The sequence below is a fragment of the Haliotis asinina genome, chromosome 13 (assembly GCF_037392515.1).
Source record: "Haliotis asinina isolate JCU_RB_2024 chromosome 13, JCU_Hal_asi_v2, whole genome shotgun sequence".
Classification (NCBI taxonomy): domain Eukaryota; kingdom Metazoa; phylum Mollusca; class Gastropoda; order Lepetellida; family Haliotidae; genus Haliotis; species Haliotis asinina.
In genome coordinates this window covers 13,807,709-13,830,701 of record NC_090292.1, presented here as the reverse complement: position 1 = coordinate 13,830,701, position 22,993 = coordinate 13,807,709, and the positions used below count along the sequence as shown (strand labels likewise).

Below are 22,993 nucleotides of genomic sequence, written 5' to 3'. Positions count from 1 at the left end.
TGGTGATCACAACGACCACAGGGGCGGCATCATGCACTGACACGGGTGAATGGTTATCTTGGTTTTCACGGGGCACTTGCCCCCGTGAGTCAAGCGGCGATGACAGGTATCTTTCAACACCGTGCCGCAATACACGCATTGAAAAGTCCCGCTGTAGTCATCCGTTCCCTTGCAATACACGGGCAACCCTCCCTGGCATTGGCGACACTGCCATGGCGGCAAGTGTCGCCATGATGGAAAAGCCGGTGGTGGTGGAGGGATGGGCGCTGGCGATGGTGGGGGTGTCTCCACGGAGATCAGTTCTAGATCCCAGTTTTCTTCCATGGTTGTCCGCTGTCGTCTTCCTCCTCATCTTATATAACAGAACTCAGCCAATCACAAGACAACACCTCACGACCATGACGTCATGACCTCACGCGCCATGATGACGTCACGATCTCACGTGCAAGCACGACGTCATGGCTGTGACGTCGTCGAGGCTATATAAACGTGGCCATGACTAGTCACCCTCACATATCGTCGAGTCCGTGTGTGACAAAGATATGGATACACGTAAAGTGAAAATGGATCGACCAACCCCTTACCGAAGAAACTGTGGACGAAAACAGTGTCTCCGGTGCAGCCCGAAGAAGGAAGAAGAAGAAAAAGAAGGGACAACGCCCCTCATTCCTACCACCACCACCACCACCACCACACCCTCACCACCGCTAGAACCGACCATCAAGATTGAAGACGGCGGCGACGACGACGACGACGACGACGGAACGACGGGAGCTGGCACGACAGCGCGAACACCACCACCAACAACAACAACAACCACCGCGAGAACAGGCACTACAGCCAAGAAAACAGCCAACACGGAAATGGTGCCATTACAAGAATTAGCAGACCAATGGCGATTCATCATGTGCCCTACCTGTCTGAAAGCCCGTCCATCCGATCGATTCGATGTCGTCCCCACAGCCAAGTTTTACGTATGTCTCTATTGTGGTGGGGGTGTCCCCAAAGGAACGTAATCCCTCCACGATGACATTTGTCCCGGCAAATATGTTTTCCGAGGACTCCAACTCATCTGTGAAGCATCCACACCTCACGGCCCTTTTCAGGGCCACCCACCTGCTCCCTAAAGACTGCTTGAAACACGATGCATCCCCATCCCATCGCCGTCGTTCCACTCACTCTTCCCTCCTCCCCAGGTGAAATGGATGCATGTACATATTTACCAATACATTGTTTCAAGAGTAGTGCTGTGTGAGTTGACGATTCAGTAAAATGGCCCACAACCAGTAATCCGAAGTCACAAAATGGCGACATGAGAGGTGACATGTCCTTGCAACTGATTACAAGACAGCGTCATCAGCAAGTTCGTGAAAGAAACACCGCAGGACAGGTGAAGTCAAGGTTGTCGCTGGTCAAGGTGGATTCAAAGAGGCCGATTTGATGGATGATAGACGGCTACTACGATCCGGGTTTGATTCCCCACGTGGGTACAGTGTGTGAAACCCATTTCTGGTGTCCCCCGCCAGCTTGTTGCTGGAATATTGCTAAAAGTGGCGTAAATCTAAGCTAACTCATTCACTCACACTATCAAATACACATGTATAACGTAAAGCACACTTCGGCGTCTCTGTTTGATTGCCACCGAGACCATTTAAAGGCTTATCACATGTTTATGGGTGGGATTTCAGCATAATCATTGGCATGACACTGATCACTAAGTGGCTTTATTCAAAACAAACTTTTTCAAACAAAGTTCGACCCATGAAGGTACCGGGTTAGAATAGGCATTTAGCAACCCATGCTTGCCATAAAAGGCGACTATGCTTGTCGTAAGAGGCGAGTAACGGGGTCGGGTGGTCAGGCTCCATGACATGGTTGACACATGTCATCGGTTCCCAATTGCGCAGATCGATGCTCATGTTGTTGATCACTGGATTTTCTGGTCCAGACTCGATTATTTACAGACCGCCATCATATAGCTGAAATATTGCTGTGTGCAAATCGAAACTCATTCATTCACTCAAAATTGAGTTCAATGGATAAATACCCAATTAAAAGTTACATTTAAATGCATACATACAGTAAACAATGGCGTGAATGTCAAATTCGTCATATGTTGAAATGGCGAGATTTAAGACGTACATAATTACAGCCAGTCATTTCGGCAATGATTGTATTTTACCTAAAAACAGTATGTTAGATTGAGAAGCAGAGAAGTGGGGAGATATATTTGTCCTTCTGGCATCGAGGATTAAATAAATCTGAGATGTTTCGGGTGATGATTGTTTTCAGTTTAATTTTGTATATTGTGAGTTTAGTCACTGCAGAATGGGTGCATGATCACCGAACTGGTTAAATCCTGCAGTAATCAGCTACAGATTTCCAGTCTCCCTTTGTTAAATAACATCGACAACATGGTATTTGAGTAACACTGCTTGTGTTGTGTGGCAGTGCGACGCTATTGCTGGCTGAGAAGACTGCCGACCACTTCTGCATGTCACTGTACAAATGGCGCCACGTCAGTTGGGTCAACCTCGGCTCAGTCTGAGGTCACAGGGTGCAGCGACATGTAAACAAACAGTTTTTGTTGTCTGTTTCATAATTCGCGATATTCTCAGAACAGAATCATTAAAATTAACACAGAATTACGTTAAGACAGGCGACATATATGTACAATCACTCACCGTTTATGTTTACACTCACTTAATAATTTTCCTACCTGATCATGCGAGGTTCCAAACACAAAACATGACAAAATATCTGACAATTCATTCAACAACGTTTATTTACATTCACAAAGAAAAAAAGGAAATCACCTGAATCGTGACCCACGACTACGTGAACGGCACACACCACGTCAGTGTCAGTAACGACATGTGCTCCGTCTCTGTCCACACCGACACTGACTCAGTGTGCACCACGTGACACCAGGAGATCCACCACTCGCTGATGTCGCCAGCCTCTCGCGTAGTCGGCCGCTGTCTGCCCGTCGTTGTTCCTGACGTTGATGTCCACCACGTTCATGGACACGATCAGCTTCACGGTCTCCAAGTCTCCACTAATACAGGCGAAGTGAAGGGCGTTGTTACCGTTACTGTCCACCAGTGACACATCAGCCCCTCCACCCACCAGGAACTGCACCACGTCCCAGTGCCTATACCGTGCTGCCTCCAACACCGGTGTCCTGCTGTTCCATCCCCTACTGTTGATGTCCACCACGTTCATGGACATGATCAGCTTCACCGTCTCCAGGTCTCCACCTCTACAGGCGAAGTGAAGGACGTTGTCACCGCCCCCGTTCACCAGTGACACATCAGCCCCCCTATCCACCAGGAACTTCACCACGTCCCTGTGTCCCTTCCCTGCTGCCCACATCACCGGTGTCATGCTGTTCCATCCTCTACTGTTGATGTCAACCACGTTCATGGACATGATCAGCTTCACCGTCTCCAGGTCTCCATCTCTACAGACGAAGTGAAGGACGTTGTTACCGTACCCGTCCACCAGTGACACATCAGCCCCTCTACCCACCAGGAACTTCACCACATCCCTGTGTCCCCTCCATGCTGCCCGCATCACCGGTGTCATGCTGTTCCATCCTCTACTGTTGATGTCAACCACGTTCATGGACACGATCAGCTTCACCGTCTCCAGGTCTCCATCTCTACAGGCGAAGTGAAGGACGTTGTCACCGTACCTATCCACCAGTGACACATCAGCCCCTCTACCCACCAGGAACTCCACCACATCCCTGTGTCCCTTCCATGCTGCCTCCATCACCGGTGTCCTGCTGTTTTGTCCTCTATAGTTGATGTCCACGTCACCCTCGGCCAGGATCCGCTTCACTCTCTCTAGGTCACCGCGCATGCTGGCGTCGTAGAAGTCGCGGCCTGTTGCTGCTGATGGAGTCGCTGTAACACAAAGTAAACTATGTACACCAGACATCTTTGTCACACATCTACAATGTTTACATCATGTTGATACGTGACTCGTACATTGCTACCTCATTTAAACAATTTTAAGGCTGACAACAATCCAACATGACGGGAATGTCAACATGTGATTTCTGGAATTAATGACGGAGTGTTTAATACATAACTTTCTGTTAGAGTCAGATGTTGTAGCATTATTTTGTGACTTGAAAGTGTTGATGTTTGTTGAACTTTACAAGGTGATAGTGTCAGTACAACTGTTGCTGCTGGGTTTTCCAACCTACCGTGTGTGTCGGAGTCTTGTGTCGTCACTGGCGCCGGTGGAACCGTCTTGCTGGGTGTCAGATACTCACACGCGTCAGTCGTGGACGCTGAAACAGGCAATATGATGTTCAGAACACTATACATCGCACATAAGCATTTCTACTTTCTGGTCTGTTTTCGCCTTTCCTGATATGTTTTGCCTTTCAATATTATGTATGATTAAATTCTAAATACATATCTTATGGAAAAAGAGTATTAGCCTTTAGCCTGCTGAATTAATTTCAGCATAAGGCGCTAATAAGAGGGTGGGTGATTTCAAACACTCAGTGCGTCACTAAAGAAGGGACAACTGAAAAAATATTCAGCTCATTAATACTACATACAAAAATAAACATTATTATCAAAAAATATCCAGATAATTTCAAACGTACAGATATTAATTACAAGACAAACATAAATAGAGTAAATTTTCCTGAATTTACCTGAATTACTCGATTGGTAGCCGGATGCGTTTTATACTAGGAACCGTATAAATTGTCCAATTATCGCAAACCGATTTCAATATTCTTACTACTGATATTTCATAAGTATCTGACTTTAATTTCGTATATTTGTATCGGCAAATATCCGCGCGACGACAAATTAAAAAATAATTCTGAAAAAAAATAATCGAAAACGTTCGTCGTAGACAAATAATATTTTCGATGTCATGACAGGTCTTACTGAAATGGCACTATTACGTTTATTTAAACGTGTCATGTAATGAAAATAGCAGAATAAAATACATGATTCATAAGCATTCATGAGTGCAAATATCAAGTGTTATGGTTCATTAATTTTTGCACAAACCCACAAAAAGACGGTGTTAAATCGTGTTACGCAAACTCCTACATAAAATATAGCTTTTTCGGTCAGAAGAAAGATTACAGAACTCTTCTGTGTAAGACCTGGTGAAAGAGGGAGAATTTCTCATTCTACAAGTGTTCCATGTATCATTTTCCGTTTAAGACGGACGAAAATTAAGATCGTGAAATCTAAATTGTTTTCTAGTAAGTGCAAAGGTCACCGGATGTGATGTCACAGACGGGGATTGCTTGATGAAATTCATTCGCTATTGAATATGAACAGAAAAGTTGGAGATATTTCGCCTGGATTTAGCACAAATAACTGTTTAAAGTGATTAATCAGAGCTCATAGAATATTCTTGGTGTATTTTTGACTATATAATTTGCACATAGCCGAACCAGTTTGACCTTGTATGCTCCCGTGACCCGGAAACAGTAGTCGATCAACACTGCAGATGCAAGTTTTTCAGTATCTTTTATTTGATTTTTTTTTCATATTAGGCACATTACTTTATTGTCCACTGAATATAAAGATAGCAAAGATATAATTGTGATGCATGTTGATCCCAGCTTATTGTTTTGTTCACATGGTCCAACACAGAAACGTGTACAAAGATCATTCTCAACAACAGGTGCGCGGATATGGGCGTGGCATTTGTGTTTCAAAATAACATTCATGGTTTTCTTTTTATGACGATGTAGTGTAGTAAGAACTGCAGTATACATGTTTTAATATACTTTCAGTTATAGTTTCACATGAAATCGGAGATCATTTGATAAAAATTGCGTTCATATTACATGATTGGGAAAATAATATGTCTCACTTTAGAACAAGTTGAATTACATTCATAATTTTATGCAATGAATTAACGTTCTTGATGCATAATTACGATAGATTTGTCAATGCTTTATGTTTCATAACTGGTTACAACTTTAAATCTTTTCATATACTTAAATATGTTAAATGATATTAATAATATGACAACTATTTTTCTCTCTCAAATAGACAAAGGCAAAGACACTTAAAATCTGTCAATGCATTTGCAACGTGTAAATAACCAAATTTTAATTAATGTCTTTCAGTAATGTGGAAAGCTGACAGTTTTGCACAATTTTTTATTACAACTACATGTATGCCATAAAATATATGGATAGATGTTACAAATTATTTTGTGTATTTTATTTCTTCATAATATCGTGCCAAAATGTACATCAAATACAAATGGGTGATGGAGTTATTTTTGTTTTCAGCAGTACCACTTTGTTTGCTGGATTATTTTGAATCGCACATGACAAATAATGTCATGTATGTTGTTGAAGTAACAGTACATGTAAATTTATCGGAAAATGTTATCATTTGATAAAAAAGAAACCATATACATATAAGAAGTTATATTGTCTCTGGTGAAAGTAAACATGCTTCATATTCTGTAAATATATATTATTCTACCTTATTGTCTTTTCCTGGGTTTAGGAGCAATGTCACAATATGAAATGGGTCTAATGAACTTTCAAGGATTGTTTCTGTTTGCTGAAGTGTCTGATGGTGATATACTCCAATTATTTAGTGTTCAATAGCCTAAACCATCATGAAACAAGAAACATGAAGACCAGTCTTCCTTGAATAACAAAATGCCAAGGACTGAGCAGTCTTCCGTTAAAGATCTGGAAGCATTTGATATATATGTCTTTGCCATATACACATGGCAATGAAAAAAAAATCCAAATTGAAATCTTAAAGAATAGCTCCAAACTGGACAACAAAAACCACTCACTGCAGAGCTCAGTATTAGGAAAAAAGAAATATACTTGCCACCACATGATTACCTTGATGGCAAAGACTAACATAGGTTGCACCTCCTACTCAACACTTAATTATCCGTCACTTGTAGTTTTGATATTCCATATTCAAAACATCATTACGACAAAATTATTCTAGGTCTGGTATGATAATTTCATATTACTTCATGAAATTTCATCACAAGAAAAAAATGAGTCTGTCTTTCGATCACTGTCAGTGTAATCACTGCTCCAAGAGTTTGGATCATCAGTCTGTTTCCCAGATGAAGTCTGTTTTAACAGTAAAATATGAACATAGACAGTGTGCAAGTAGGTAAAAAGTATGGCCATAAACATGAGGTACATTTTGCAGTTCAGATTGCACTAGTGCAATATCTAAAAGCTGTATGGAACCACGGACTGAGCCACATGACATGATTTTTTTTTATACAAATATGCACACACGTCAAACAATTTGATCTGAAACATTACCTGCATTATACTAGGTAGAATTAACTCCGAAAGCTCTGTTGTTTGGAGTAACAAAATAATTTCAATTTTGCTCCAAATTCGTGAACAAAAGATGTGATGTTTAGCTTTTTTAATGTCTAAAATAAATACTGATTCACAAAGACGATGACAGTTGTTTTCTAAGCAGTAATTAATTTTTATGAAATACATTTACTGTACGTTACATTCTCACACTAGCTCTGGTTTCGTTCGTTTCTGCAAAAGGAAAAATGATTTTTTTTCATGAGATCTTCAATCATCAAAATTGTACTTCATACACAGAAGAATATTCTGTTATTGTTACGACACACTGACAATTTATATGTCTCCCCGTGTCAGAACATTCTTTGAAAAAAATAGACCGCGAAAATCATCGACTTCGGATTTGCTAAACTAAAGATCAACACATCGACGGCTAACTTTGTGGTATCAGCTATTCCACTATGAACTGTACAACCCTGAATAGGCCCCTATCCCCAAAAGGGCCCCAGTACTATTAACGTAAGGGAGATAACTCTCATTGCCCTTGTTCTAGGAGTTGAGAGCACATGGCCACTGTCTCGCCATGTTGGCTGAGTAAGCCCATTTTGAGCTACAAATAAACCCACAAACCTCTGTGATAGTTGTCCTTCCTACCACCACATGGTGTCAGAAGTGGTTCAAGGCTCATCATGGCACGTTTTCAGATCACACCTCCTGAATCTTTTGACTTTTCTAACCCAGAGTGTTGGACTCGTTGGATCAGAAGATTTGAGAGATACCGGGTCACTTCCAGACTATCTACTCCACCACTCAGGTGAATCAGTTATTGTATTTAATGGGTCCTGAAGCAGATGATATTCTCCCTACATTCTCTCTCAATGAGGATCAAGAAAATGACTATGATACTGTAAAGCAGAAATTTGATGACTATTTCTCAGTTCGAAGAAATGTGATATTTGAGAGGGCAAAATTCAATCAGCGATGCCAAAGACAGGGAGAACCTGTAGATTCCTTCATTACTGATCTGTATTCTCTTGCTGAAAATTGCAATTATGGCTCTCTTCATGATGAGATGATTCGAGACAGAATAGTTGTTGGAATTTGTGATGTGAGACTGTCAGAAAAACTCCAGCATGATCCTAATCTCACTCTACAGTCGGCTGTTAGTCATGTGCGCCAGTCAGAAACTATTCACAAACAGCAACCAGTTATTCGTGGTACCACAAGTAAGCCTGATGTAACTAACAATTCCAGTGTGGAAGAAGTAGTGTCTCCATCAGCAAAATCCAATAAATCACAGCACAAGTCAAAATCAAAGAAATCTCGTCCATTCAATGATCACTTCAAACCTAAATCAACATGCAAATATTGTGGAAAAAATTCTCATCCTAGAAGTGAGTGTCCTGCATCTAATTCTACATGTCGCAAATGTGGAAAAGCGGGACATTGGGATGTTGTATGTCGAAGTTCAAAATCGAGACTCTCTGAAGTCCAATCTACTCCCAAGTCTCCTACTACAAGTGAGCCTGAATATGCCTTTATTGGGATGCTTAGCACAAGTTCATCTCAGCCATGGACTGTAAACTTGAAGATAAATTCATCTGTCACAGAGGAATTCAAGATTGACACAGGAGCTGATGTGACGGTAATTCTGTATGGTGTCTACACATCTCAGTATCTTCCATGTCTGCAGAAAAGTGACAAGAGACTGTTTGGTCCCTCAAACTCCTGCCTGAGCGTCGTTGGAAAGTTTCGCGCCAAACGGAATAGCATAAGCAGGGATGTCGAAACAGAACAAGATATATATGTGGCCAGAGGTCTCACACACTCTCTACTTGGCAGACCAGCAATCGAAGGACTGCACCTCATCAAACACATTGACAGTGTTACAGGTGACACTTGGAAAGAACTGTTCCCAGAACTTTTCTCTGGATTAGGGAAAATGGAAGGTGAATACAGCATCAAACTGAAGGAGAATGCAAAACCTTTTGCAATTTCTACACCTAGACGTGTACCACTTCCTCTCATGGACTGTGTGGAACATGAACTTCAGTCTATGGAAGACAACGGCGTCATATCGAAGGTTGATGTTCCTACTGAGTGGTGTGCCGGCATGGTAGTAGTCCCCAAGTCCTCGGAAAGAGTAAGGATTTGTGTCGATCTCAGCAAACTTAATGAATCTGTGAGACGTGAAAATCATCCTCTCCCAGCTGTAGATCACACTCTCATTCAGTTAAGCGGAGCAAGAGTATTCACGAAACTTGACGCTAATTCGGGATTCCATCAACTTCTATTGTCTGAAGAATCCAAACTTCTCACCTGTTTCATTACACCTTTCGGTCGATACTGCTTTAATCGACTCCCATTTGGCATTTCGTCTGCACCTGAACTCTTTCAGAAGAGAATGCAACAAATCTTAGAAGGACTGGATGGTGTTGTTTGTCAAATGGATGACATTCTCACACATGGTCGTGACGACAATGAACACGATCAGCGTGTTGAAGCAGTCTTATGCAGACTTCGGGATGCAGGTGTAACTCTCAATGCTGAAAAATGTCAGTTTTCCACATCGCAAGTGAAATTTCTCGGACACATCATTGATCAAAATGGTATTCGAGCCGACCCAGACAAAATCAGTGCTATTCTCGACATGGCACAACCACAGAATGTCTCAGATATCCGAAGGTTTCTTGGAATGGTCAACCAACTTGCAAAATTTGTTCCAAATCTTGCCTCCATCACACAGCCTCTCCGTGAACTCCTTGTCAAGGATAGACAATGGATATGGATGGAACCTCAACAAACTGCATTTCAGTCAATTAAATCTCTACTCACATGTGCTCCAGTTCTCGGACATTATGATCCAAATGCAGAGACATTGTTGTCAGCTGATGCATCGTCCTACGGATTGGGTGCTGTAATCTCACAAAGGTGTGACAATGGAACATACACACCAATCGCATATTGCTCTCGCTCGATGACAGAGACAGAAAGGCGCTACGCACAGGTAGAAAAGGAAGCGCTAGCCATTACTTGGGCATGCGAACGTTTCCGTGATTATCTCCTGGGAGAATACTTCCACATCAACACTGACCATAAACCTCTTCTCACTCTTCTTGGTGACAAGTCCCTTGACCAACTCCCACCGTGAATACAACGATTCAGAATGCGTCTCATGGCATATTCATATGACATTTCTCATGTTCCTGGGAAGCAGTTGTGTTCCGCAGATGCACTCTCCAGAGCTCCTCTTAACTTGGCACTCTCCAGTGTGGAAACTCGTCTTCTAGCGGACACAAACATCTACGTTGACTCAGTATTAGCAAACTTACCTGCATCTGATCAGCGTCTGGATGAAATTCGTCTAAAGTTGCGCCAAGACCCTGTCTGTTCAGTCATCATGAAATACTGTCTTGAGGGATGGCCAATTTATGCATCTCTTCCAAACTGTACAAGATCATACTGGCCGTATCAAGGAGAACTTTCCGTTGTTGAAGGGCTCTTGCTGTTTGGAAAAAGGCTAGTAATTCCATCTTGTATGAGAGCAGAAATGCTTGATATCATTCACTCTACACACCAGGGCATAACCAAGTGTCGTGCTCGTGCAAAGGAATCTGTATGGTGGCCAGGACTTAGTTCTCAGATTGAACAAGTTGTTATGAGTTGTCGTACTTGCTCTCGCTGTCGACCTAACCCTCATGAGCCACTCATCCCATCAGAAACCCCTACTCGTCCATGGAGTAAGGTATCCACTGACCTGTTTGAAATCAATTCAAATCCGTACCTGCTTGTCATAGACTACTATTCAAAGTACATCGAGATAAGTAAACTCACAAGTACAACCTCGGCAAGTGTTATAAACCATCTAAAATCCATCTTCGGAAGACATGGAATCCCTGATATCGTCATCTCTGACAATGGTCCTCAGTACTCGTCATACATCTTCAAGAAGTTCTCTGATGACTACTGTTTCAATCACATCACAAGCAGTCCGAGGTATCCCCAAAGCAATGGTGAAGCTGAAAGAGCTGTTAAAACTATCAAGCAAACTCTGAAGAAAGCAACTGATCCATATCTGGCATTGCTCACATACAGAAGCACACCACTGCAATGTGGTTACACCCCAGCGCAGTTGTTGATGGGACGTAATCTACGCACAACTCTTCCTGTTCATCCATCACAACTTGAACCTCAGCTGCCTTCTTCACAGCAAGTCAGTTCATCTTTCAAGCAGTCTAAACAGCGACAAAAGTCTGACTATGACTCTCGTCACAGAAGTCGCAATCTTCCACCTGTAAATGAGGGAGATAAGGTGTTCGTCCGTGACCCTGAAGCAATTCGGGAAGCCGAAGTATACAAGAAAGCAAACACACCACGTTCTTACTATGTGAAGTCTGGTGACAGTCTCCTGAGAAGAAATCGAAAACATCTTGTCTTGTTGCCACCACAACAGTCAACTGCACATCACGCAGAACTAACTCATTCTCCAGTCTCCACACAGACACAGACACAGTCAAGCAGTGACATGCCTCCAAACTGTACAGTCACCAGATCAGGAAGGGTGTCCATCAAGCCAAACAGACTTGATCTGTAGTGTAGTGTAGTGTAGTGTGTGACAAGCCAAACTAGTGACCTTGCAGTTGAAAGTGGAAGGCATAAGATAAATATATCCTAGTGTTCTTTTTCAGCTTATGGACGTTTAATTATAGTTGCAACTTAGCATAAAGTTTATTTTGTGTGATTATTTCATACACAGCCAAGTGCACATTAGGTTACTCATTATTTCTGGCTTGTTCACTGATTAAGTGTTCCATTCTTACAAAGGGGAATGTGGTATCAGCTATTCCACTATGAACTGTACAACCCTGAATAGGCCCCTATCCCCAAAAGGGCCCCAGTACTATTAACGTAAGGGAGATAACTCTCATTGCCCTTGTTCTAGGAGTTGAGAGCACATGGCCACTGTCTCGCCATGTTGGCTGAGTAAGCCCATTTTGAGCTACAAATAAACCCACAAACCTCTGTGATAGTTGTCCTTCCTACCACCACAAACTTCAGGAGAAATACTACAACACAAGCAACAAATGACAACTGCTATTGAACACAACTAATAGTAAATGACTGAGGATGACTGAAAGGTAATTCTGGTGTATAGTATGGATCTTACAGGAATTTGAATCAGTTTAGAAAATGTATCAATGGTCGTTTTCCAACTCGTTCACATTTTACTTCCACGAGTGCCATGCCGTGTACGTGCTTCCGGTTTCATCAAGGGTGGGTACAATTACAAATATTGTGATATTGTTTCATGATCTGCATTATATAGGTATTGAGTCGTTTTCTTTCAATGTATATGTGTTCAGATTCTGCTTATGAACGCATATTTTCAAACATCCTTCGTATCTTGTCACTTAGAAAGACCGCGAGTTTGGCCACGCCCTTTCGGGTCAGCAACGGCTGTCAACTTTGTGAATCATACTGAATGTTGGAAGTTTATCAAACCAAATCAAAATAAAATCGCTAAATCTGGTAATTTCTGTGCAGAGGCAATAACATTTACCTATTCACACCGTGTAATTAATTCCAGATAAAATAATTGGATATGTCAAAAGGATGGCACATTTTCTTCGGCATCACGATACATGTGGAGTTGTTTGTTTACCGCCGTTGCCATGATCGTTTCTGTTCGTCCAATCGATGATATAACATTGAGATTGGTTTTGTTTATATTTATTTGACCCGAATGTTACTAATTTTTAGAAAATGGGAAACTTATGAGCTTTCTCTTCGTCAAGGAACAAAAAAATATCGACTAAACTATCAAAAAATATTTCATTATGACGAAAATATTAGACTGGGTACCACACGGCGTGGTGCGCTGGAAGTCAACAATGGCCGTTATTTTCGACTGCGTGCCGAGAAATTCGGCGATCTCATTTTTAATTCGCGGGTTTTCGTTTTAAGGTATATAAACGTATTGAACATTACATATTTAAAAAGGTGAGAATTAGTACATTCCATACATAATTCATATGACACGTAAATCCGACTCGTTGAATAATTATTGGAAGTTTTATTTGGAGATGTCATTATCCTGCACTCATGTCGTATGGGTTCGACGATAGCATTGAGAAGATTAATCATGTATCTTTCATGTTGACTGAGGTAAGTCTTTGGAGCAAGAAAAAAGTGATACTTCCTACTATTATTTTTTACAGTTCGAAATTCTGTGATTGCGATCCGTATCAGGGTGAGATTCATGCCTCAAGTCAAAATCACCACGGGCATATACATCAGTGAGAATTCTGTACTTCCTGCCTGCTGGGTTTTCCCACCTACCCTGTAGGTCTTGTGCCGTTACTGGCGCTGGTGGAAACGTGTTGTTTGGGCTCGGATCAGTCGAAGCTGAAACAGGGAATATTTTAATCACAGAACTATACATGTACAAAAAAATAGTTATATGACTACTAGCCTCAGGTTCTGCTTTCCATAAATATTTTGCCTTTCAGTATTATGTATGGACAAAGTCCAAATATATCTGTTATAACAGATGGTTTAGTTTGAAGGATATTTCATTTCCTCAATATGTTTTCACAGCTTGATTTAGTAAATTTAATAAGCTGTCCATTGTGCATTGACTGTTTGATAACAGTTGAGATCCTCTTTGTTGAAACGTTTGAATTGTCTCTTTTTAAAAATATGAACATGAATGGTATAAACAAAACAGTCAGTTCACCCTCATGGCTATGGTAGGTTAGGGATGCACATTTTACAGGGACTTCATATATAAGCATATGTTATTTTCACATTGTTGTTGATAGATAAACACACAATTGCAACAGTACTTTTAATTCCTCTTTATGGAATGACTACCGTTTTAGTTTGAATTCAGTAACCATGGCTGGAATATTAAAAAAAACCCGCCTTTCCTTGATGTCCTAACCCTACCCTCTCTGTTTAGTTACCTGGTATTTTAGGCAACTCCGTAAATTCTAAAGTGAAGCACATCAACACTAGTGTTTATCAAACAGTGTGAAGGACAAAAGGGCAACTTGACTCGGTGTTTGTGCAACACAGTTGTAATTTGTGGCAGGCAAACTCCGTGAAACTCTCACAAAAATAGAATATCGAGTTACAGTGGCAGACAGAGCAATTCTCAAACAACTGCTAACCCAGGCGGACACTGCAGCTGACACAACCATACTGGTCGATGGAAGCAATGTTGACAAGGGTGCAAACACATGGCAGTGAGTGGTGGTAAAGATCGAAATTTTGGTTGTCCGACATTCTTCGTTTGTTTCAATATTAGAAATAGCGAAAATACAGCATGATTCCCCTTCCATAATCTACCTTCCATTGAAGTTTTGATAAAATGTTGCAGACATGCACAAGGATATGTTTGGCCGTGTGCTACAGCGGGGATGTATTTCAGTGCAATGCAGCAGCCCCGGGTAAAAACCACAATGCATTTGAAATGAAATATTGGACTGGACAGCTTTAGGATACTCTCATGAAGTCTCCTGTGTGGAGGTAAACGCCATCAGGTCAAGGATAACGGTAAAAAAAGAGTACATAATTCGATTAAATTAGGTGAAACGCTGCGTTGTTATGTTTCCCCAGACCTTCCATCGTGCCCAATCGGTGACAGGCTAAACACAGGTCTGGGTGTAAACATTGTGTGAAGCAAACACTTGCTTCCTACAACACTCATGCTGCTTTACAGCAGTCATACAATATACATTTCATCTAATTCCATAAATCAGTTTAAAATCATAAGCTGAGAACTTACCCACCAATAACACGAGAGATACATTTCACTGCTAGCGGAGAAATGCTTTGACTGGCGACGCCACGAAGCACAGCTGCCAGCTATGACGTCATTGTGACGTGTTAGGTTAGGAGCACGACAACGTTTGGCGCTCACCTGCTTGGACTGATCACCATCTCTATATGAAAATATTTCCAATTGTCCCATGTTTGCTCTCTAGTTTTGCTTTCGTTTTATGATACAGTTTGCGTTACCTGTGGCATGACGTGGACAATTGTATATTAGCATATCGGCTACTTCCCTAAATAGTTGTAATTCACCGACTGTTTGTATCGCTTCATTCCTAATTTATTTATTTAAAACATATATAGGTTCACTTTCAAAATAGGTGATATGTGGATATTAGTAGACCTGAAAGACTTCGGTGTAAATAGCTGTGATCACTCTGTCAAACAAGGACATTGAGGTACTTGAATTGAGCTTATACTCCTAAGTATAACCTTGAAAGACTAACTGTGGTTTTCTGAGCCTGTTGCGTTCAGTATAGACGCTTTTCCACAACTCAGTCTAGATGTGAAACAGAGATACCTAGATATAGTGCATGCTGGTTATAATGTATGTTGTGCTACTTGTAGACAGACATTCCCCAGCTCAGTCTAGCCCCCTGGATGCCACAGAGACATATATGTCCTTCCACTTCAAACCTCACTTTGAATTTCAATAAAATTCTAAATATATCAAGCGCACAAACATAACTAACAGTTGTGAATTCTGTGGGTAATTTCCTGTTTTGTGATACCATTCAATATTATCTAAGACAAAGCTAAAGTGATTAAGATTACCTTTCAAAACAGGCTTCATCATAAATACCTTTTACACAGTACAAAATCGCGATTCGCAGCGTTATTTGCTGTGTTGTGAAATATCAAAACACGTTAACTACCGTTAATAGCATGATAATGATCACTGATATCAGGTTTTCGGGTGAATGTAATTATCGAACTGTCAAGAAACGAATATGGGTTAGGCTTCTTATCTGCTTGAAATTCGAAAGTCACATAATTACTTTCTGACAACAACTCTCCTTTTGAAATGAAATAAGCGACGGTCCAATTTCTCGCTTCTGGTCTGGTTACCGACTCAATGTGCGCTGCGACAACCTGCTACATGTACAGACAGAACCACGATTACGAGTTGTCCTGGCCACCTTCATTCGACGAAAAGCCATTAACTGACACATGTTTTGCTTTGCCTTTTACTTGAGAAAAGCATCGTTTGCTTAATTTCCAAGTGCAGTGCGAATCGACAGGATATAAATAAAGACTGAAAACGCCATGAAAATTCGGTTATATTGTCTCGGCATTTCCTACGACAGAACCCGGGGGAGTGCTAGTTCAACTTACTGCAAGTCCTAGCATCTATGAAACTTCTTTGTATATGTTATCAATCCTTCAGTTATTTCCAACTGTTATTCTTTAAATATTGCCGCATTAAAATCTTAAAAAATAGTTCCCATCCTAATACCGATCTCAATGTAAGCAAAAATCGGAGATACAACTCCAACCAACTAGAACTGAATCGATCCCTGGAAGGTCTTTCTCGTCCATTTGTGATAATTACACATCCCTGACAATTGGCGAAATTTCGTACAGAATGTAAGAGTTAGTTATAAATCTATAAATCACTTTTTGAGCAGCAGTTCCTCATTTGCTTTTAAATTCTGACTCTACTGTATATCTTTATATATAAATTACTTAAGCAAATGCCATACACCGTTTATCCAAGCAATCAGTTGGTTGCATCCGAAACACCACTCATCATAGTTTAACACCACTTAAAGCTATTGATATAAAAAGTCATTTACAGAGAATTGTCTCTATGAACAACATGTAATTCTGAGCACCCAAGCGGATCTGTATGATAGAATTACATTGCACGTGTGTTTCTTGTTTTGGTGACATTAAGTTGACAAATATTTCCCATGACAGACCACATATTATCTAAATTTGTATACTTTGTATTCTGATTTTTATTCAACAGTTCTTAAAGAATCTTTAGGTTATGGGTTTAATATCAGAAAAGGGGTTTAATGTCAAATATACATTTTAGATGACATAGATTCGAATGTAACCCCACAATTATTCTATGAAGATATGTTTATGCATTTAATTATTTTATCAGACAGTTAAAAGATAATATGTACAATGATTGAATAAAGTCATGCATGTTTAATGTAATATACAAATACAATAACATACAATAACTCAGAATTACATTTTGCAGTGCAGATATCATGTAAAGTGCGAAAGGATATTGACTTTATTAATATATTTGTGTTAGGATATCAAAACCTCAGTGTATTGCAACAAGACACGAAGAGCTAGATTTACAAAAATAAAATGAGCTTTGTCAAGACTATTATAATAATCTGCTCATTGTGAAGGCAAGATGTATGTAGAAACTACAGGAAAATGTAAACTATTTGGTGCTGACAACACTTAACAGTACCAATTATATTAAAAATTGCAATTCATTACCAATATGAATATATGCATTGTTTAGTTGTGTAATGAAAAAAAAAAAGAATTAGGAAAGTGCCCTCGAATGTGTACTTAACCTACCGGTGATTTTACTTCTTCTGAAATAGTATGTTAAATAAACTGATAGTTTAATATTATTTTCTTCTATTGATACGTAGTAAAGTCCAAATATGGTAATTTATAACCGTAATTCAGGAATAATAATTTTAATAATTAAAACGCGGTCATTTTAAAATTTTGCAGTGTTTTTATGCATTATTTATCCATACAGTGATTTTTATATTTCATGCATCACAAACTGTTACAGACGTAAAAGATTGATTTTAGTTATGCTCATGTTTATCGCATTTGAAAACTGGCTACATGTAGGCGATGACTGACATAATTCGTCCGTTACTGTTATTTTACAACTACTTGACCATAGTTTCTCACTTCTCTCTCTACCTGCTAAATATTTGTGTTGTCAAAAATCTCTATCCCATCTTGTACAACCCATGAAATTTACATAACAAGACTTTCAGTGTTTCACATTTCATGCACATCAGCTCCCCGCCTTAGTGAGCTACATGAATGCAGCCATATCGACCGTAATAGAAAAGCGATTTGAGTAAATATACAATGAAAATACGCTGCACTTTTAAATGTGATACTGAGACGTCTAGTGCCAGACTTAAATTACCGATTGCAAAACGTCAACAAAACGACAAACATAACTTGAAAATGATGAGCTGATTCCACCGCCTCGTTTCGAACTACTTTTGCGCCATTCATTCTTGCAATGTAAGCAGTCACGACTGTCCCAGGTGTATGATAGAATCATGGAATACACTTGATATATCATCGTGAGAGGGAAAAGATATACGCTCAATGCACAAGCGTGAACGTTACCAGTAAAGGTGAAACTTTCTCTAAATGTAATAACAAGGAGACTGTATAGTTGTAGATTATCCCTGGTAATAGTAACACGTACGGCATACGACATGCGCTGTCAGTTTAAGGTTGGACCGTCCGGATCAGCGCACCTAGCAGATTAGTGAAGGGAAGATAAATTCAAAAAGATCCCCCATTCCCCTTACGGTTTAGAATTAAACTACAGCTGGTCTTTGTCACCAATACCAACTCTCTCGATAAAAATGAAACGAAAGCTAATTGATTTGAAAACGAACGCTGTGCACGAAAGACTGCGCTTGTTTCAAATGTAAACAATGAAAAATTCCAATTTTACACTGCATGGCATGTTCTGAATTTTACGACATCCAGACGTCTATTCATTGCTTGTCATGGCTTATTACGTTTAGAATATGTATGGACAGAGCATAGTAGCAAGACAAAGGAAATTTAAAATGCTCAAACGATGCTCAAAATGCTCAACTCAAACGAATTGCAAAATGCCATTTAGAAAGTGGTCAAATGTAACGTATGTCATATTTGGGATTACACTTTCTTAGTAAAGTACAAATTCTAGTACGACATCCACGTCGCGGTAGCTGAGAGGGCTAGGCGGCTGACTTTGTGTGTTCGCGATTAGGTGCTCGACTCTAAGGTTGCGGGTTCGAATCCCGGACAGGAATCAACTAAAAAAAGTACTAGAATCTGATTTCTTTTAGGTGAAGATCTCGGCATCAACGGTCTAGGTGTGAAGTACATACCAAGAAAAAGTGCACCATAGTTGTATGTTGTATGTATGTGCGTGTGTACGTGCGCTATGCGCATGCATCTGCCACGTATAAAACGATCAAGAAAGTAATGACTTGTTTTCTTTATATTTCCAAAGGGTCTCTAAATGTCTTATGTGGTTATACTGAGTCCAGGATTAAATTTCTCCTCTACAAACGGTGGCAATATAACCAATATATAGTACATTGATGTTCAGATACAGTTGCCATAAGCCGCCCGCCTATTCAAAATACCAGGGTGTTAGTCAGTGGCCTGTTACTTTCATGTCATGATTATTGTGTACTGAAAATAAATGAAAGTGAACCATGGGATTCTGTCTGTACACAGCGTTTGTCATTGCATCACCCATGAGTAATAACCTGGTGATTTATTTCATCAGATTCCCGACAAATATACCTTTACAATCATGCTCTTTATCAGTGAAGTAATTTAAAGACCTAATTTGCAGTCTTGCACTGCCTGACTCCCCAGGGTAACATTCCATTCTTGCAGAAGGTGTGGTGTCAATCATTAAAGGGTAATACTGAACCAAGTTCTGCCAGGGCAAGCGTTAGCATTCACGGACAAGAAAAGATATAATCTGGTGTAGGGTTTCATTCAGTATGAAGTTCAGATTTCTGCCATACTGAGATTGCTTTTAGTTGTCAGGTCATAATATCTCAAACATAAACGTGCTGTGTTTAACTGCTCGGGGCTGTGCTGGACAGGTTTGACCTGAAGGTTCTGACCTGAAAACACCAGGCCTTCTTGTCAAGTGGGGATTGGGCGATTGTATTCGAGGCAAGTTAAAATATTCAGAATAGGGGTAAAACTTTGGTCGTCTAATTTGATGTCCAGTTCCTAACTGAATCAGTAATTTCACCCAAATATGTAGAGATACAGAGATAAATCAGTGCGACCACGGCAGAGTTGAAACTCAAATTTACAGGCAGTACACTTCAGCGTTAAATACGAGTGAATTACTAATAGAAATAATGCCAGGCATAAGACTAGTAAGACTGGAGAAACAGCTGTGAAGCTGGGTGGAGGTAAGATATACAGGGTGGTCAATGATCTTGACACACTGGCTGATCTTGATGTTTGGTGTTACTTTGCTTTCAAACAGACATCAGACATGGTGTGAAGTATTAGTGAAGAGAAATAAAATGTATCTTCTAGTATGGATTGCTAGTTATTTTGGGGTATCATATCACAAGGTACAGTTTGGGATTGTGCGTTGACAATTACTGTCCTCAGCAAGGTCTGTTCTTGTTCCTGCGGCCGAGAATCCCCTGTCTGTCGACTGTCTTCAGCTGTCTGTCGACTGACCATGTGTTCAAACACATCTGTCGTTGGTCACGTGACCACCAGCAGTTAGGCCTGAGATGAAGGTAAAAGTACCGTTGTTTGTAATGCTTATATACACTGCGTCTTGACTGCTAACTCACATAAATATGCCTTGCAAGCTCTTGGTTGGCTTTACCTGCTAGTCCAACTAGCCTTGTAAGCCTTCATGTACACTGGGTCATGTCTGCTATCACAACGTTAATATGTCTTGTAAGCTCTCATGTACACTGGGTCATGCCTGTTAGCTCCACGTTAATATGCCTTGTAAGCTCTCATGTACACTGGGTCATGCCTGCGAACTCCACGTTAATATGCATTGTAAACCCTTATGTACACTGGGTCATGCCTGCGAACTCCACGTTAATATGCCTTGTAAACCCTTATGTACACTGGGTCATGCCTGCTAACTCCACGTTAATATGCCTTGTAAACCCTTATGTACACTGTATCATGCCTGCTAACTCCACGTTAATATGTCTTGTAAACCATCATGTACATTGGATCATGCCTGCTAACTCCACGTTAGTATGCCTCGTAAGCCCTAGGTTGTCTTTACCTGCCAAATAAACGCTTACATGCCTTGTAAGCCCTAGTCTGGCTAACGTTTACATGTCTTGGAAACCCTAGGTTGCATGCTAATCCAACGTTTACATGCATTGTAGGCCCTAGGTTATCAAATGAAGCTCATTTATCCATGTCCAAACTCCACGTTGACGTGTAAATTAAACATTTTGCTGCCATGCCAACCTAATCCTACGTTACCGCGTTATGTGAACCCTAGGCTGCCAAACAAATTAATGTTATTCTTATGTATTCCGGTTGCCATATCAAAATAAAATGTTAATTAAGCGACAAATCTCTGCTAAACGTCTCACCTTCTGTCGTTCCATGATACGTCATGGGTGAAAACTCCTTGATCTCTTTCCTCATCCCCAAAAAACTGGTATTCAGCGTCCTGAAGTCCTGTGTGAGGCCATAGAGTGTCTGGTTCGTGTCAAACTGGTTACTAATGGCCTGATTCAGTTGAATGTTTAAACTCCGAATGTCTGTGGATACGTTTCTCCGCATTTCCTGCAAGCCCTCCCGGTATGATTTCATTTCTCTCTCCGTCACCACACAACTGGTATTCAGCGTCCTGAAGTCCTGTGTGAGGCCAGAGAGTGTCTGGTTTGAGTCAGACAGGTCTCCAATGCTCTGATTCAGTTGAATGTTTAAACTCCGAATGTCTGTGGATACGTTTCTCCGCATTTCTTGCAAGCCCTCCCGGTATGATTTCATTTCTCTCTCCGTTACCACACAACTGGTATTCAGCGTCCTGAAATCCTGTGTGAGGCCAGCAAGTGTCTGGTTTGTCTCAAGCACGTCATCAATGGTCTGATTGAGTTGTGACCTTAGCATCTTTGCATATGAGGTTGCACGAACTACTGCCTGATTCACCTGCATCTGTAGAGCCCGGATGTCTTTGGTCAACACGCTACGTTCTTTTCTACCACTTTTTCTGTAGGTGTCTCTTTCCCGCTCAACATGCCTTAAGTCTCGTGTTATTGCTCGAAGTCGTGTCTTTATGTATTGCACGTTGTCCTTTACGCTGTGAACTTCCTCGAGAACTTTTCCGTTAGTCGGATGCCCAATATCATCTTCAGTTAGGATGTTTGTAATCGCTTGTTTGACGAAAGGTTCTATCAGTGAAGGAAGGAATGTTGAAGTCAGTTCTTCTTTCAGTGACTCCTTCCAAACCTTAATCTTGTTCATCAGTTTAGTCTCAGTTTTCATACTTGAAAATTTCCACAGGTTGAGGTCTTGTTCAACCACCCTCACACGTGTAGTCAGAATTTCCAAACTCTCACCAGCATGTACGTCTCCCATAGCGCACAGTACAAGACTCAGGAATACAACTGTTGATAGCTCCATTGTGCCAACAGAAGAACACGCAGCTAGGAAGGCAACTGCCTCGCCGCTGGCTAAAAGGCTTTTATATAGCTCGACTGAAGTGTCTGGAACAACGCCAGCTCGGGGAACCACACGCTACACTAATAGTGTGTGTAGACCTTGCGCCCAACTAGATGGAAATGCTGAGCTGCACATCAAACTTGAATGTCACGGTCATGAAGCGGAAGAGAACCTCAAATATGGCGACTCTAACGTTTATGATAAGTCATAGGACACTTGCTTCGTTATATTTTACATCTCATAATACTTGTGATTTTACAGGATATATCGTGTATCTCTGATTCCAGGACACATGTTGCGTGTCATATTAAAGTGTGTCGTCACAATATGGCGGAAATATTGCCGATGTGACGTTAAATACTAACTCACTCACTCACTCACTCACTCACTATTACAATCTCTGTTGTGTATCATGTTATA

At 40.7% G+C, this 22,993-nt stretch overlaps 1 protein-coding gene across 1 annotated transcript; it reads right to left on the bottom strand.

The window, feature by feature from the left end:
• Window positions 1-2,766: 2,766 nt before the first annotated feature.
• Window positions 2,767-22,565, bottom strand: LOC137259253 (uncharacterized). The gene is made up of 4 exons (XM_067796882.1): window positions 21,499-22,565; window positions 13,652-13,717; window positions 4,217-4,303; window positions 2,767-3,911 (listed from the first exon to the last, which is right to left on the bottom strand). Exons 1-4 carry the CDS (start codon window positions 22,532-22,534, stop codon window positions 2,908-2,910), a joined length of 2,193 nt encoding a protein of 730 aa, XP_067652983.1. The 5' UTR covers window positions 22,535-22,565; the 3' UTR covers window positions 2,767-2,907.
• Between the last annotated feature and the right edge of the window lie 428 nt (window positions 22,566-22,993).

Coding starts and splice junctions, on each gene's coding strand:
- LOC137259253 (XM_067796882.1), bottom strand. CDS start 22,534: ATGGAGCTATCAACAGTTGTATTCCTGAGTCTTGTACTGTGCGCTATG. Junction 13,718..21,498: donor GTATCATGGAACGACAGAAG/GTGAGACGTTTA, acceptor TCCCTGTTTCAG/CTTCGACTGATCCGAGCCCA. Junction 3,912..4,216: donor ACAAGACTCCGACACACACG/GTAGGTTGGAAA, acceptor TTTGTGTTACAG/CGACTCCATCAGCAGCAACA.